This window comes from Ictalurus punctatus, chromosome 23 (assembly GCF_001660625.3).
Source record: "Ictalurus punctatus breed USDA103 chromosome 23, Coco_2.0, whole genome shotgun sequence".
NCBI lineage: Eukaryota > Metazoa > Chordata > Actinopteri > Siluriformes > Ictaluridae > Ictalurus > Ictalurus punctatus.
Window position 1 is genome coordinate 2,006,874 of NC_030438.2, and position 17,374 is coordinate 2,024,247.

General features: G+C 37.6%; 1 protein-coding gene across 1 annotated transcript in view; it reads left to right on the forward strand.

Moving 5' to 3' along the window:
* Nucleotides 1–17,374, forward strand: part of LOC108256453 (contactin-associated protein-like 2) — a 133,883-nt gene that overhangs the window by 55,582 nt on the left and 60,927 nt on the right. Inside the window, exons 7-10 of the mRNA XM_017453351.3 lie at nucleotides 1,810–1,953; nucleotides 3,216–3,474; nucleotides 6,889–7,038; nucleotides 13,482–13,644. Of these exons, the coding sequence (XP_017308840.1) occupies nucleotides 1,810–1,953; nucleotides 3,216–3,474; nucleotides 6,889–7,038; nucleotides 13,482–13,644 (716 nt within the window). The remainder of the gene's footprint in view (nucleotides 1–1,809; nucleotides 1,954–3,215; nucleotides 3,475–6,888; nucleotides 7,039–13,481; nucleotides 13,645–17,374) is intronic.

Here is a 17,374-nt window from a genome sequence, read left to right on the forward strand (position 1 = left end):
GTCCACTGTGCTTTCTGAAGTCAAGAGTCAATGCATCCATCTATCAGGAGATTTTACAGCACTTCATGCTTCCATCTCCTGACAAGCTTTATGGAGATGCTGATTTCCTTTTCCAGCAGGACTGCTGGTAACTGGTTTGCTGACCATGGTATTACTGTGCTCGATTGGCCAGCCAACCTGCCTGACCTGAACCCCATAGAGAATCTACGAGAGACACCAGACCCGACGATACAGACGAGCTGAAGAACGGTATCCTGGATTTCCAGAACACCTCAGCAGTGCCATAGGCTGATTGCCTCCACGCCACGCCGCATCGATGCAGTAATTCGTACAAAAGGAGCCCCGACTAAGTATTAAGTGCATAAATTAACATACTTTTCAGAAGGTCGATATTTCTGTATTAAATGTTTCACTTTAAGTGTAATGAATCTAGAATTTATGAAAGTTCCAATTTTTTAATTAAATTATTGGGGGGGGGGGGGGAATACTTTTACATGATATTCAAATTTTTTGAGATGCACCTATATATTGTTTCAGTTCATATTTGATGTAATATTTATCACTAAATACAGCAGAGAAGGGAACTGTTTACGTTTTACTCTGAGAATACCAGAATAGTATTTTTTAAACCAAAACAGGTGTAAGGTACGGTGACCCATAAATACTAATGAACGCATCAGAAAACACAGCAACAAAACTAAAAAAAAAAACACATCAGGCTCATATTTCCTCTTTTGGTAAACATCTCCTATTGTTAACATCTCAATGTTCCACAGTTTCCCAGACTGATGTGCGCTGTAGCCAATCAGTAGCAAGCATGTGATGTTAAATACTGACCCACCCTTTCCATTTTGAGTTCAATTTGATATGTGTCTGATTTTACTGTTGCATTTTTGGTCCGTTAATGTGTTTCGCACTTACTAGCTACTTGAGGTGGAGCGTAAGATATAGCGTCATAAGCCTCATGCTTATGGTTTAACTGCAGCAGATGCTGCTGGGATTTTCATTCACTTCTTAGCCTGCTGTTAATCCACATTAAGAATGTGTGGTAGGATGCTAATGTGATCATACAGCATTAATGTGCTGTCTAATGAGATGTATAGAAAATGGATTTGAAACATGAAAGTGATCGTTTAAAGCAACAGCTCACGTCATATACTGCGCAGAGCTCCGTTGCTCATAGCATTGATTATATTTAATTGATTCACTGATTCATGATTGAAACTTCATTCATGATTTAACATTCATGAGGAATACTTAACATAATAGGTATTAATTCAATTAATCAAAATTCATAAACGTGAATGTTGTTTAATATCACTGCGTAGTTCACTAATTACTAGTGCACTTTCATGTCAGCTATGTCTGCAAGCTTTCATTTGTAACTGGCGTCATAAAACGAACACGATCTCAATATTGTTAACCATAAGACCCTAGGATTAAGCATTGATCTTACTTTCACGACACCACACACTTTGTACAAATACACTACACTGAATTAATTCACATATAAATGAATTTGGGTGACAGTGATGCAGCAGGTAGTGTGAACACCTCACAGCTCCAGGGTCCCTGGTTTGTCCCTGAGCTCACATTAATGTTTATGTAGAGTCGCATGTTCTCACTGTCCAGGGTATCTGCCAAGTTCTCCATTTCCTTCCACTTTTTGAGAGCATGCTGGTAGTCGGATTGGCTACGTTAAATTTACTACTTGGCTACTTTAAACATCCAGATGTTTGAGCTCACACATACATATGTTAAATAAAGACACCACATCTGTTTTCTAAAAAGTCTTATTTTCACATGCAGTTGAGCTTTGGAGGAATCCCCTTCTCAGGTAAGCCTATTTCAGGAGGCCGGAGAAATTTTATAGGCTGCATGGAGAGCATCAACTACAACGGAGAAAATATCACTGACCTGGCCAGAAGAAAGAAACTGGATACCTCTAGCTTTGTGAGTTACATTCTACTTCATTTCCCATGGACAATTTCTAATAATACAGTGGGGTAGGTATCGGACGTGTCAACAGTTTCCCATCAGCCACTGCACCATGTCACATGTTTCATTCACCTGTTTCACGTTTAGCTCATTAGCACCTGTGTGTGTGTGTGTGTGTGTGTGTGTGTGTGTGTGGTCACATTCAGCACTGCACTGTAATCTTGCATTTATTCTGTCTCCATGTATCACGTTATGCTCATCTTTGATCCATGTAAGTCTTGTGTGCTTTGTTACTTTATGGCAGCGAAGCAACCCCAAACCATAACATTTCCACCACCGTGCTTCACAGTTGGTATGAGGTGCTTCTCCTGAAAAGCTGTCTTTGTTCAGCACCAAACATGTCTGTAGTTGGTTCGTCTGCCCAGAGCACATTATTCCAAAGGCCTGGTCTTTGCCTATATGCTCCTTGGCAAACTGTAGTCTTGTTCTAATGTTCTTTTTAGACAGCAAAGGCTTTTTCCTGGCACGCCTACCATGCAGGTCAAATTTGTGCAATCTCTTTCTGATTGTAGAAACATGCACTTTAACACCAACCGTTGCAAGACTTAATAGCAGATTCTGTGATTAAATTTGGGGGATCGTGGAGAATTCTTTTTGCATCAGACAGACGGCCAGTCTTGGACAAATTGGCAGTCGTTTGAAATCTGCGCCACTTGTAGATGATTTTCCTTACAGTGGAATGATGTATTTCAAATAATCTTTTGAAATCCCTTGCCAGACTCAAAGGCATCCACAACCTTATAGAGCCTTATAGAACTCTTTAGATCTTGACATGTTAACCCCACATGCCTCAATAACAAAGGGTACACCAGACACTTGATGTAAGAGGCTTAAATAAGACCGGTTCCACCTGCACTCCCTAAGCAGGTTCTAATCACTGGCACCCCATCTTCAACACCTGATTCTAATAAAAAAAAAAAGGTTTGATAAATGTAGGGGTGTACTTACTTTTTCCATGTGACTGGTCTGTTTGTTTGTTTTTTGTTCATTTAAATGTGAAAATTAATACAAAATGTACATTTTATCTGTCATTTGATCGAGTGTATCACATTTATTAATAGGCCCATTGTTTATAACCGATAAACAATTTGTTAACAAGCTAGCTAAATTTAACTACATCAGTTATAACTGACTGAATTATTTGGCTATAAATTTAATACACACCAGCAAAATAGCATCAGTAATAATATTTTTCTAATTTTCTGCCCCAATTGTAGCGCAACCTGACATTTTCCTGCATGGACTCTCACACCTTCCCAGTATTCTTCAATGCCACAAGTTTCCTGCAGTTACCAGGCAGAAGGGAGCACAACATGGTGTCTGTAAGCTTCCAGTTTCGCACTTGGAATGCTAAGGGCCTGCTGTTGTTCAGCGCACTGGCTGATGGCATGTTCGAGCTTGTACTGAAAGATGGAAAAGTCATGGTGCACATCAGTGTCCTGCAGCTGAAAAGCTCACACATTGACATGGTATCAGGTATGAAGGACTTGCACTTGGCTGTGTTCATTCTCGTAGTTTATGCGCTATTGTTTTATACAGCAAATTTTTTTCTGGTTTTCTTAAAAACGTGCCTAATGTCCCATTGTTTGGACTAGTTAATACTCAAAGGCACCCTTAAACTCCATAGGACACTCTCTAAACCTAAGGTTCCTGCTCATACAGGACAATGTTAGTCTTGTTAACATAGTTATTCTTATTAACCTTGTGCTAAAATGGGTTGTATGGACATTTGCAGCCTGGTGGAAGTTAAAAATAATAATAATCTGATTAATTTTCTTACATAGTAGTAATCCATATGACTATAATGTGGCCAACTGTTGATGCTAGACTCACGGTAGCAGGTGGAGGCATGGTTTAGCATGGGTCTGCAATTAGAGGGAGGTGATTGATGGATGAACTAGAAAGGTTGTGACTAACATGGTCCTGTTGCTCCAAGTATATGTTTGCAATCTCTCTATCTCTCTCTCTCTCTCTCTCCAAGAGCAGTGAGTGGAGTGTGGGTGGGGGGTTGGGGGGGGGGGGGGGGGGCACAGTAAAGCCAAAGCTAAGCAGAAAGTGGTGGGCAAGCTTTGGCGTGATTTGTTTTGATAAAAATAAAATTGGAATCTTCCATGCCAAGGGCAGGGGCACAAATAAAAAAAAAATTAAAAACATGTGTGTGCTTAAGCTGGATATAATGTTCTCTGAGCAGTGAGCCGCCAGGATGCTTACGGTCACGTTTTGTATGAATAGAGATGTTTAACTTATAAATCATATTACCTGTTGTTTTATAGTGTATTCTTTTAATTCAGATTAAAATACCGGATAACAGCACTGAGTCTAATAGAAATGCATAATGAATAGTTTAATCGTAGATGCTGAAGTGTTAAAAGATTTGGTGGATTATATAGGTGTTGTTTCTGGAAGATTATAGAAGGAACTGCATTCCCCGACTCCAAAAATGGATTTAATATTGGTATTGTAATCTATCAAGAATTTATTGAACAATTGTCACGTAGACAAAAGGATGAACCCAAGTGCAGGATTTGTGTGTTTATTTATTTATATATTTATTTTTTAAAGGGCAATGCTCTAAGCAATATTCCACATAAGGCATAGGCAAGAGGGTAGGTGATCAGCAAACAGGCATGACCTAGACTGGGCAAATGGGTAAACAATAAAAAAGCAGAGGACAAAACATGTGAATGGGAAAAGCACAATGCCAGTGTGAGAATTCGCAAAGATTATTTATTTAGGTCAGGTTATTTAAAGGAGCCTGTGTGATCGTGAACAGGTGTGCATGATCAAATGTTCAGTGACTGTGAGCAGGGATAGGTTTCATTGGGAAATAGGGTCGAGGGGGCATTGCAGAGGTGGGTGTGACAAAAATATAAAATGCAATGAAATTGCAGTGTCACAGCCCTGTTATCTGCACTAATATTTGCCTGTGACTTACTTTAGGCATCTAAAAGACAACTTTTATAGACCGTTATTTATTTCAGTTATTCAAGTGTCAGGAATTCAGTGTTTAGATACTGTTTAGTTTTTACATTTTCATCAATTTTCTCCATGCTCTTAAAGATCCTGTAGAATTAGCCAAAAACACCTACCCAAGGCGTTCCCAAAGAAAAATTAAAGCTGTCCCTGAACCATTTGGAGTACATGCATGATGATTTGGTCTCTTTTGAAAGGTGACACTCTGATGATTTTTCCCCAGGAGTCAGAATCACTTCTACTGGTATTGAGTAATAGAAGTTTGAACACACTGAAATAGAAGGTTTTTTTCTGGCTGTTCTTTTTTTTTCATACAGATTCTTGCAGCTGGGAGCTATTAGCTGGAAAACACAATTGGACCACAGCATGAAGCCTTTCCTAGTCCAAGTCCAAATTTGATAGCAATACCAAAGAAAATTTATATTTTACATGTTTTTCTAAGGGTATGTCCATGCATTTTACCAAAACCACCTTTTGAAGACTCCAAAGGGCCCTTGGTAACCATGTACACATACCTAAGATAAAAAGGCTACTACTCTTGATTTTTCTCATAATTTTAGCCACTAATGAAAGGTGACACTAAGAACTATCAAATGACATAAAAATGATCACGCCCAGTGTGAATAGTTCCATAGGGATCTATTGTGATCTATTCAAGAGAGTCATCGCATCATACATTTGCATTGCTTAATCACGCTCAGTGTGAAAGGCCCTTTAGATGATGGTTGTGCTTTACCCAAATATCTAAATCTATGATCACACTGGTTGTATTATAGTAGACTACTTTCTTAGCACATGGGTTTATAGACGTCAGTAGTTGAAGGAAGCTTGGAGAAGGCACATGTAGAGTAGTGATGATCCTCAGAGTTTAAACCTCACATCTGCGAATTAATCCAAATTAACCCAAGACAGTAGAAAGTCTTTGCAGAGTCTCCAATGGGGAAATGGAGTGAGTGAGGTGGTGTGCACTTTCACACTGCCAAATTGTAATGAGGTGCAGTTAGTGTGCACTGTGTAGTATCTCATAATGTCGTAGGATATGTGCTGTGGTACACTTATACTCTTTGCACTGGGGTGTATGATGTATCTGTATTGTGTTGTGTTCCACTGTGATCCTGGAGGCTGGTATGTATAGGAGGTCAATAAAAACTAAGCGTATGAACCTCCAGACTATTGTAGCTTATTGTTCTGGCTCTCAACATGGACTGTAATATTGCTGCTTTTTTTTTTTATTTTACTTTTATAAGTGTGTGTGATTGCTAATGCTAGCTCACTACACACTCAACCAGTCACAATATCCCACAGAAATCACATTTCATTCTCATAAATTTTGTGCTCTTTGCTCTTGGTGTGAAGTGCCTTAGAACTCATTTCTTTCAGAATGGGCTTGCAGTAGACTAGAATTTGGACCCAAAAGCTGTAAAATATTTTTGTTCTCATATCCCTCACTTCAGAGAGCAGCCTTTGACAGCTGTAACACTGTCATGAAACACAAAACACAGACTTGGACAGATAGATGGATAGAGACAATGAAAGACTGTATATTTACATTTACTTATTCTTGTATATTTGTATATTTACTTATTCTTGATTGATTGCTCTCATTCGCTTTATCTGTATTTGTTTGTGTTTTTATTAAGCCTTTTTGCATTAGTGGCCTAATTCCATGTCTAGCATTGTGTCAGTAATAAATGAATATGCAGAAATTTTTCAGAGATTTCTTAATTTCTTTTCAGAAATGTCTTCATTAATTAATACCTCTCCATTTATTGTTGCTTAAATATGGTCAAAATCATACATAGTGCTAGGATTTCTTTCTCATATTCAGGTAAACAGTGTACTAGGTCTCTGACAGTTTAAGTCAAACCTGTAATATTCATTCTCTTGTCTCAAATATCTCTGTTTGTCTAATTACAGGGTCAGGGCTGAACGATGGAGAATGGCATGATGTTCGTTTCTTGGCCAAAGAGAACTTTGCCATGCTCACCATAGATGGAGATGAATCCTCAGCTGTGAGGTCCAATGCAGTCATTCACATTACCACTGGAGGAATGTATCATTTTGGAGGTCAGCCTTGAAAATTGAAAACAATATCTTGACTTGATCTCACAGCAAAATGGGTGGGAAATGGGTGTTTGCATGGCTTTAGAAAAACTGAATCGTATGTGCTCAATGTATCGTGAGAAAAGGGTTTCAAATGTTTAATAGTGTCCTGTGGGAAATGCTTTGAATGCACAAAGGCCTGCCTTTTTACTTCAGTTTTACTTAAAGGCTTATGAAATCTGCACTATAAAGGAGGTAAAAGGTTTCCGAGCTCTCAAACATGCGTTGAGATGGTTTCCTAAAGAAACCTTGTGCATCTGAAATGTAATCTTAATTTAAATGCACTTTTGTAACTTATTTACTCTCAAATAAATCTCAGGGAAGTGATGGTCTGCTTAAGTAAACCATAAAGTTTGAGTCACAGTGTCTGGGATGATAGCTTGAACAGATTTTTTTGTTTTGAGGCCTTGCTTTAGCTATAATAGCTAATAGAATCTGGGTATCTGAATAAATGTCAAACAAATTATATATAAACCAAAGAATGGACAGGGTTAGCGTGAAGGTCAGGGTCTCAAATGGTCTCATAAATTTGTGAATGGTTAGGGTGAGAGAGAGAGGGTTCATTCTAATTACAACTTCTTATTAAAATGCTGTTACTCATTATAATTTAGTTATATTGACTTACAGAGCACTTGGTTGTTAGCCATACTGACAGTGTCTAATATAATCAGTGTGATTAATAAATCTGATTACCTATTATTTGGATCTTTTGTGATATTAACCTGGGGTCAAACTACATTCACATACTATTACCCTACTCATGGATTCATATGTAGTTGCACTGTATCCACAGACCTAGCCATCTGTCCAATTCAAACCACTGTCCAGTGTGTTGGAATAAAGGAAGTACGCTAAGTGAAAATGGCAGTCCATCTCCATGGCAGTGTGTGGCACAATGGGCAGAGCTGCTGGTTAATGCTAAAGGATAGACACTCTGACAGGTTTATCACTCACACTCATCTTCATGAAGGCATAAATGAGGATGGAGGTGCAGCCTCTCCACCCACCCAGTCCTCCCAAGACATTTACACACAACAGCTCCATGAACAAGATCAAAATTCACAATTCTCAACTGTACACAGTCATTGTTATATGGATTGTCCATCTAATACCAAAAAGGTATTGAACACGCTAACTGAAATTTATTTAATACTTAGTGGAGAAGCCTTTGTTTGTAATGACGCTTCAAGACGCTTCCTGTATGAAGAAATTAATTGGCCGCGGTATTCAGGTGTGATTTTGGCCCATTCTTCTGAACATATTGTCTTTAAAACTTGTTCAGTTGGATTCAAGTCAGGTGATTGACTGGCTTTTCTAACACCTTGATGTTTTTTCTGAAACCAATTGAGAGTTTCCTTTGCTGTATGTTGTGGATCGTTGTCCTGCTGGAAGCTCCACCCACGTCTCATCTTCATCATCCTGGTGGATGGCAGCAGATTCTTCTCAAGAATCTCCCGGTAAAGGGCTCCATTCATCGTTCCTTCAGTTATATGAAGTCTGCCAGTACCATGTGATGAAAAACAGCCCCACACCATGATGCTTCCACGTCCAAACTTCACTGCTGGTGTAGTGTTTTTAGGGTGATGTGCAGTGACATTTCTTCTGCAAACATGGTGTGTAGTATGACAACCAAAAAGTTCAGTTTTGCTCTCGTCTGACCAGACTACACTCTCGCAGTATTTCATAGACTTGTCCGAATGAGTTGTAGCAAACTTTAAACGAGCTTCAACATGCCTTTTCTTTAGTAATGGAGTCTTGCGGGTGAGCGTGAGCAGTGGAGCATTGCCTATTGTTTTCTCTGTGACGATGACACCTGCTGCCTCAAAGTGTTTCTGGAGCACTTTCCGAGTGAGGAGCTTCTGTGCATGGCCGGTTGATGACGAAGTGAGGTTACTTGTGGATAACGACCCCAGTGGTGCTTACTGGAAAATTCAGAAGTTTTGAAATACGCCTGCATCCGATTCCATCAATATGTTTCGCAACAATGAGGTTGTGAAGGTCTTGGGCGAGCTCTTTGCTTTTACCCATCATGAGATGTTTCTTGTGTGACACCTTGGTAACGAAAAGCTTTTTTATAGACCATCAACTTACTAAACCAGCTGATATTAATTTGCACAGATAGGAGGTATAATTACTTATGGATTTCAGCTGGTTCCTTGCCTTACCTTGCCTTGGAGAACTGCTTTTTCTTAGCGTGTTCAATACTTTTTTCCAGTGTCATTCCAATTTATTACACATAACTTTATTTATGGACTTTATGGACCCACTGTATGTCCAAGTTCATTCAATTACATATATAAATATTCTCTGATTACACATAAATATGGTGTCCAGTGGTAGCCCCCATTGATCCTTGGTTCATCCTTTTTCATGAAAAAGGCATGTCTTATTGCAAAGGTTAAAGATCCTGGACAGTAGTTTGTCCCAGTGCTTTGCTAGTACAGCTAAACAGCAGTCTAATTAATTCTGTTGACACTAAGAGACTAATTTGGAGACATGGGCAAGAGCACAATAGATTTAATTGAGCATTAGCATCAATTCCAGGGCCCTGTCTAATTAGAGCCTCAGTGACATCAAGGTCAAAGGCACAAATCACCAGGCTAGGCTGGAAAAAGCCATTACTGCTGTAACTCATCTGCAACCTGTACTGTCAGTGATCCATTTTATCCGTTCCCACACCATTTTCATCAACACAACATATTGGCTATTGCCTAACTCCTCTCTCTGGACTAATGATTAAATATGGTCTGTTTGTTTGGTGTTGGCTGGGTAAGTATTTAAATGGCGAGCGGTCACTTCAAGGCCATTTGCACATGCTGGAATGAGTTTTATGTGACTTTTGAATCACTCGGCCTGGATTATGCCTCTCATAAAGCCCAGTTTTACTGAGAACTCATCCCTATTGACATTTCATGTGTTGGGTGAGTACTATAGAATAATAAATATGATATTTATTATAGTGCTGCTGTAGTGGAGTATCATATTTGTCCATTTGGTGTGGATATTATCTTTATCTTTATCAGTATGGCGTTAAATACACAAACATGTGAGAACATAAACAGGTGTTTGTAAAAGATAAAGCCCCATCACTCCCATCACTGTCAGTTTGACTTGGAGCAGATTGTGTTTATCCATAAATGTCTTTCGTGGATTTAGGTTTGGCAGTGTAACTTATATGCTTTATGCCTTTATAGTTGATTGCTACGGAGTTTTACAATGTTGTATAAAACAAGGGAAGGACAAAAGTTTTCAAATCTCTTGCTCAGCATACGTTAATGGTGCATTCCAGCCTTATCTATAAACCAAAGACACGGTCAAGAGTGAAAATTAAATACATTAACTACATTGTATTTGTTTAACTTTGGATTAAAATAAACTATTTCTTCTAGAAGATGTGACATCCCACGTTCACTTGGCGTAACACATTAGCACCTGCATAAAACCTCTTAGGCATTAGCATTCTATGTTTGAAAACAGAAGAATTTTTTTTTTAAGTAGAACCACTTATTGATATAACTAAAGATCTACATAGAAATATGGTAAAGGGCTATTTGTTATATAGGCCAGCTGTAATTATATAGTTTATTATTATTATTATTATTATTATTATTATTATTATTATCATTATTATTATCATTATTATTAGTAGTTAATTATATAGGTCAGCTGGATTCCAGTTGTCATAGGTTACATAAAGTGTGAGTGAATTTTACAATTCTACCTAGAACTGTGATCATTCCAAAGAACCATTTTTTCCAATGATTGCAACGCTGTTATTGCTAAGAGTTCCAACAGAGAAGCATTAAAATCTTCAGCATACTGTAATATTTCAGACAGCATTCCAAAGTTGCGTTTATTTAAACTGCATCATGCTCACTCACTGTAGATGCTCAAAAGCACACCAAAAACCTTTAAGTAGGTGATGACATTTATCGGTCGCATGATAGCTGCTTTAGTAGGGGAAAAATAAAGAGGATCATCTTCTCAGTTGTTAAATATTGTAAATACATTTTCTTTATTCACTAGTAATCGATACTTATAATTCCTCTTATACGTAATGGTGAAGAACACCAAAACTCTACATTATTATTTTAATTTAACAGGCTTTTATTAATCCATCCAGATTCCATCCCATCTTTACTTCTGAGAGACTCTGCCTCTCTAATATGCGCTTTTTATACCCGATCATGTTACTGACCTGTTGCCAATTAACCTAATTAGTTGGAAAATGTTCCTCCGGCTGTTTCTCTTTAGTAACGCTTACTTTTCCAGCCTTTTGTTGCACCGTCCCAACTTGAGACGTGTTGCGACCATCTAATTCAAAATTACCTTCTTTTTTTTTTTTTTTCAAAAAATGGTACATTTCCTCAGTTTAAACATTTGATATGTTTCCTTTAACATTGTGAATAACATACGGGTTTATGAGATTTGCAAACCATTGCATTCTGTTTTTTATTGACATTTTACACAGATTTTTTGGAATTGGGGCTGTATATAACAACATATAACACACACACACACACACACACATATATATATATATATATATATATATATATATATATATATATATATATATATATATATATATATATATATATATATATATAACAAAACATCAAATATAACAAATATTTGAGGCAAAGCTTCAGTGTTCCTCTGCAGAGACTAGCATACAGCTCCAGTACTCATTCAGTAGAAAGAGGAAAGGTAGAAGAAGAAATAAAACATGGTGAACATCTGTGTTGGCTGTATTGATAACAATTGGTTGGTAACAGTTTCGTAATGCGGCATTCCCAAGAAAATGCCATGAATCAATCTGGGCATAAATTTATACATAGAGGACACAGGTACTCATAAATCGAACCACAGTTATTCCCCAGTTTCCAGTAAATGTCCCTCAGAATCACACCAACACACAAACACATACTTTACTTGTCATTGCTGTCTTCCTGCTCAATAATATATTTAGATATGTGAATGGGTTTAAAACGTCAGCCAGTAATAGCATATTTATCCGGAAAAAAAAAAAAAGCTAACAAGAGCCTGTATCCGCCTTCAGGTCTTTACTGACTACCTGTATCCCCTTGGCTTTGTTTCAAAAAGACACCCAGTGTAAAAGACATTCAGATACTTTCCTTCCTTATCAGATGCTACTTTATTTCTACAATTTCTCGCTTTCCTCCTTTGGAGAGCTGTTCCCTATCATGTTGCTACAACTGGGACGTTCTTTCCCTTGTCGTATATTCCTCGATCTCTGTACTGCTTAGGCAGCCAGACACCCGGAAAAACATGTCCGACAGACAAAAGATGGTCTAGATAACTTTTAGAACATCATGTTTTAAGAGAAAATGTTGTCAACAGTAATATTTAGGGCTAATAGTATAATATGCAAATGAGAAGAAGTTCAAATTTTAAATAAACATCTAAAATAAACGTCCAAAATATTGTTAATGTACAGTACTGGGGTCAATAGTCATAAGTAGTCCTAGTCATGATAATCATGTTAATGTGCTGTCTTTTCAAATTTGGCCCAAACGATCAATTTGGAATCCACTGCAGTCATTTGTGTGCCAGCCGGCTCAAGGGCCCAACAGTGGCAGCTTGGCAGCGCTGGGGCTTGAACCCCCGACCTTCAATACACATAAAGAGAAATATTTCAAGATATTATGGAATATTATGGAATGCTTGATTTTGCTCTTCTTTAAACATCTCTATATTAACAGATAGGTGGGGGAAGCTTAAAGAGATAAGAGCAATAAAGGATTACCTGTCGTTCTTGCTACCAGTATGTTGTATCCACCAGTATCCTGCTGGTGCCTCCAGACAGACATTTTGCTATACTTTCAAAATATCTGTCCTTATTTGAGTTTTAGCTAAATTTCATGTGAAGCCAGAGGAAAAAGTGGGGATAAGTGATTGAAGTTATTTGAGAACAAATGTATCATTCTTTAGTTATATCAAGCCTTCACAAAGTGGCAGGGTTATTTAAAGATAGTATGACTGAAAACCCGACAAGTTCCTATAGGAGCTTGACTGGAGGTGCTGCAGGACATGAAATACTTCTGGTTCATTGTGCAAAGCATTAAGTACTATTTTATAAGCTGCCAATAATAAGGATGGAAGCCATATTGTTAACTAAAGACATTTTGCATAGATTAATGTAATAATTACAACTTGGGCAATTAATGCACCAATATATTGGCAATATCGACTCCTGTTAGACGTTTTTTCAATGCTTGCCATCTTCTTACGCATTTCAAGTCAAAATGACTAAAATGCACATCCCCCAGAGTTTCTGAACTGAGCAGATTGTTTCCTTTTTTGAAAACGGATCAGGTTTTTAATTAGATTGAAAAATCAATTGTAATGGTTCTGATTCTTGTCCATTGCTGTTCTGCGTACAGGTTATTTCCTTCGGACACTTGCGTCTCCTTCACAGCGCTCATTTCAGGGATGCATGCAACTCATCCAGGTGGACGATCAACTAGCCGACATATCTGAAGTGGAGCGTGGCACGATCGGCGCTTTTGAGAATGTCAGTCTGGATATGTGTGCCATTATAGACAGGTAATAATCTTGAGCACACACCCGCCCTCCACACTCTACCGTCTATGCTGTAGAAAATAAAAATTCCAGCTAGCGTTCTAAAAGATTCTTTCATTTGTCACTTTTGGAGAAATTCTTAAAGGCGTTACAGTATGTAAAACCCTACAACAAAGGCTATCCTCTTTGAACTTTTTGAACTGTTGAAAGCAAACATCCGAAGAACCCTTTTTACTAAGAGTAAACCTCATCTTTATCCACGTGCAAGAACAAAGTGCAGAAATCAGAATCACTTCAGTACTCAAACAAAGCCAAATCACAGCCAGCAAAAAACACAGAATCGGAGACAAAAATCAAACAAACAAGAAAACAGGTAGTAGAGTACATGAAAACAAATCCAATAGCTTACAAGTTGTTTAAGTATAGAAAGGTATTAATAGAAGTTTAGCTACCAGGTGCTATCTGAAACCGATAATCTGGGGCTAATGGTGGGGTTGAATGTTGGTTGTAAACAGGGATTAGAAGCAGTTTGTTTGTTTATTTATTTTGGTTTGTTCTGAATAAATTTAACATTGTTACATTACCGCTCCTATGCCCCCTTTTTAGTTGGAAACTGGTTAGAATGAAATAAATGAATGTTTAATAAAGTTCTTTACTTATAATAGCATACATTGCATATAGAAAGCATATGATATATATATATATATATATAAAACCAACACTGCATTTAAGCAGAAACATGTATTTATTTTTAACATTTTCACAACATCCTTCTACTTTACAGTGTGATTTGTTGCTTGTAGAAAAAATACTTTCTAAATGGATTTTCCTGCCGTAGCTCAAAACCTGTCTATAGTGGCTATCTAATGTCAAATCTTCCTGTACCCAGGAACAGGACTGTATCCCAGGAGCAGGATAGAGCGAATTCTGGAAAAGTTTTTTTTTTTTTTTTTTTAAATGTTTTATATAATAAATGTTGTGCTGGATTTTCAAAAATGTTGGAACGGCTGATTTCCTTTGTATTTGCGTGTGCACTGTATGCTGATCACCAGCACAGCCCATTCGCATGTACTGACACCCACAAAACTCCATCAAAATTTAAGTGCATAGACAGCTGAGAGCATGAAATGTATGATGAGGGTAGTCAGACAGAATTAGAAGCTATTTTGACTCACTGCTATATCAATAAAAAATATGTAATAATATTTATATTAATAAACGAGTGCTAAAGCATTTGTTTACGAATGCAGACAGACTGACCCGGCCTCTGTTTATACAGCGGCATTTCTTTTGTAATAATTGAACGATTCTTTCTTTTTTTTTTTTTGTCTTTATGTATGGTTTTGTGTTGGCTTGCTTTCTTTATTTTAACAAAAATGTAATTAATGCCAGTAATATAAAAGTGCTGTAATCCATGCAAATTATATGATTTGATGTAGATCAATTTGAGGTTACATTAATTAATCTTGTGTGTTTAATCAATGTGTTTAATTAATCTTCTACTCCTGCACTGAGGAGCAGGAGTAGAATCCAAACTTTTTTTCTTTTTTTTTTCTTTTTTCCAATTTACAGGACTTTCATGAATACCAAATTTCATGTATAAATGCTTGTACAAATAATTCACGAAATAATCCATTCGTGTCCAGTTTAATAAACGAGGTCCATTGTTTTTAATCCCAGGCTGCGAGTGTGCCAAGTGATACAAACCAGTTCTATTTTAAAACAGGAAACTGCTCATTTTGACCCAAACAGAACGTTAAAAATCAGAGTGTAGGCGCCTTGCCAGAGTCCCCGCTCAGAACCACATCGACAAGGTTTATTCGGTCTAGGGAAAATGTTGTTACACTTCCTTCACGACAGTTCCTTCACTGAGGTTTGTGTGTGTTTATGTGCTACAGCCCTTTCAAGGAAACACATCGATACTGAGGTAGTACACCATTTAGTCTTCTGATAATCACATGTAATTGATAAGTCTACACCTGGCACCAGCATGACTTGCAACAAGAAAAACATGATTAGTAAATCTTGTAGAGAGAATCATGGCATAATAGTTTGCAGTTACCCAGATAATACGCATACGTCTGGCCAATGTCCACACAACGTGCACAAATTTTGTGTGCACAAAATTTCCATTTTTAAACCTTTTACGGCTCGTTTGCTAATTGAGAAGATGTCACAATGTCATTTTGGATCATGCCCTTAATGTTCCACTTTTTACAGCTATCAAGTTATTAATTATAGTCAGTGATGTCTTTTCTGCTAAACAAAGCCCCAAAAAGTTTAGCTATGGCAAGATTAATCATAGGAGGAAAGGTGCTAGAAGATTAAATACATTATAACCAAGAGGGGGGTTGTCTTACAACACTGAGGGATTCAAATGACACGTTATAATTAAAGATAGTCGAAAGTGGCAGATCAGCATAAAAAAAAGTCCCGTCTCCGTCCTTGTCCCCGTCATTGGTTTGTTGCCCGATTGTGTTGACCTGTTTTGTGTAATGATTTTTGCATTGTTACGTCTGAGCCTTTTGGTTTGTTATAGCACTGAGTTTACACACTTGTGTCCTGCCTCAACGATGGTAACCAGTGCTGATTTCTGTATTCAACACTTTTATAATGAAGTCATTACGAAGTTAAAGTTGCGTGGCTCTGCTGATTTGACATCATATGTTGTACTGGGAATTCCAACAAGAGGTGACATTTTCTTTGATTATTCCTAGTCATAGGTCAGAAATTGAGTTCTAAACCTTCATGAGACACAACATTAACACACAGATTCCTTTTATTATTTGAATATTGCGCATAGTAGGTTCTGAGTAAATCTCTTTTAAATGAAAAAATGTCAAATTGGGCCAGGGTTAACGAATTTGCCTCAAACAGCAAACTATGTTATTGGAATCAGTCGTCCAAAATGATTTAACCATTTAACAATTGAATTTTTGAATAGTTCTGAATCTCCATCACTCTGGCACATTCCTCTGCACCACCGGTATGAGTCAGAGTGTGACTTTTTACCTGATTAAACCAGGCATGACTTTTATTATCAACGGAAGAACAGCCGCAGACAATTCGGTCTTCATAGTGTGTAACTTTGTTTTTATTATATTGCATCAGTGGCAAGGCCACCTATGTGTGCTCTCAGTGACAGAGACATTGTGGGTGTTGGATGAGTTCATGGTGTAAAGCTCCAGCAGCAGATGGTCGGGGCGCTAACCCAATTAATCCTAACGTTCTTGACAGATAATGTCCCAACAGAACATATATCACCGTCCAAGAGAAGGTGGCAGAACAAAAAAAAAAAGTCCTTGCAAACTTCCATATTCATAACTCTGCCCACAAAGCATGAGACCAACAAGTGATTTCTTTTTTTTTTTTTTTTTCATGCTGCATTCAGCTGTGCTAATGAATTTTCCACACAACTGACAAGAGCAGTCTCAGAAAACATTCTATGAAGACTGGGGTATGAGTTGCCATATTTCACTTCTGAACCCTTGGCCAATTTAAAGCACCTTTTGGATGACTAATTACATCTGGAAGAAAACACAGTGAAGCCTTTAATTATTTTATCTTATTTAATTACAACTTCTAGCTAGGGACAAAGATGGAGGATCTATGTATGATAAATATCTTTTTAATACATTGCCAGTACGATGATTACGCAGCCTTGATTGTGTGTATGATGTTGTAGGAAATGCATTTCACATCGATTCTCAAAGTTTGGGAGGAGGACAACACCGAAAAATGCTAGAGAGAGTAA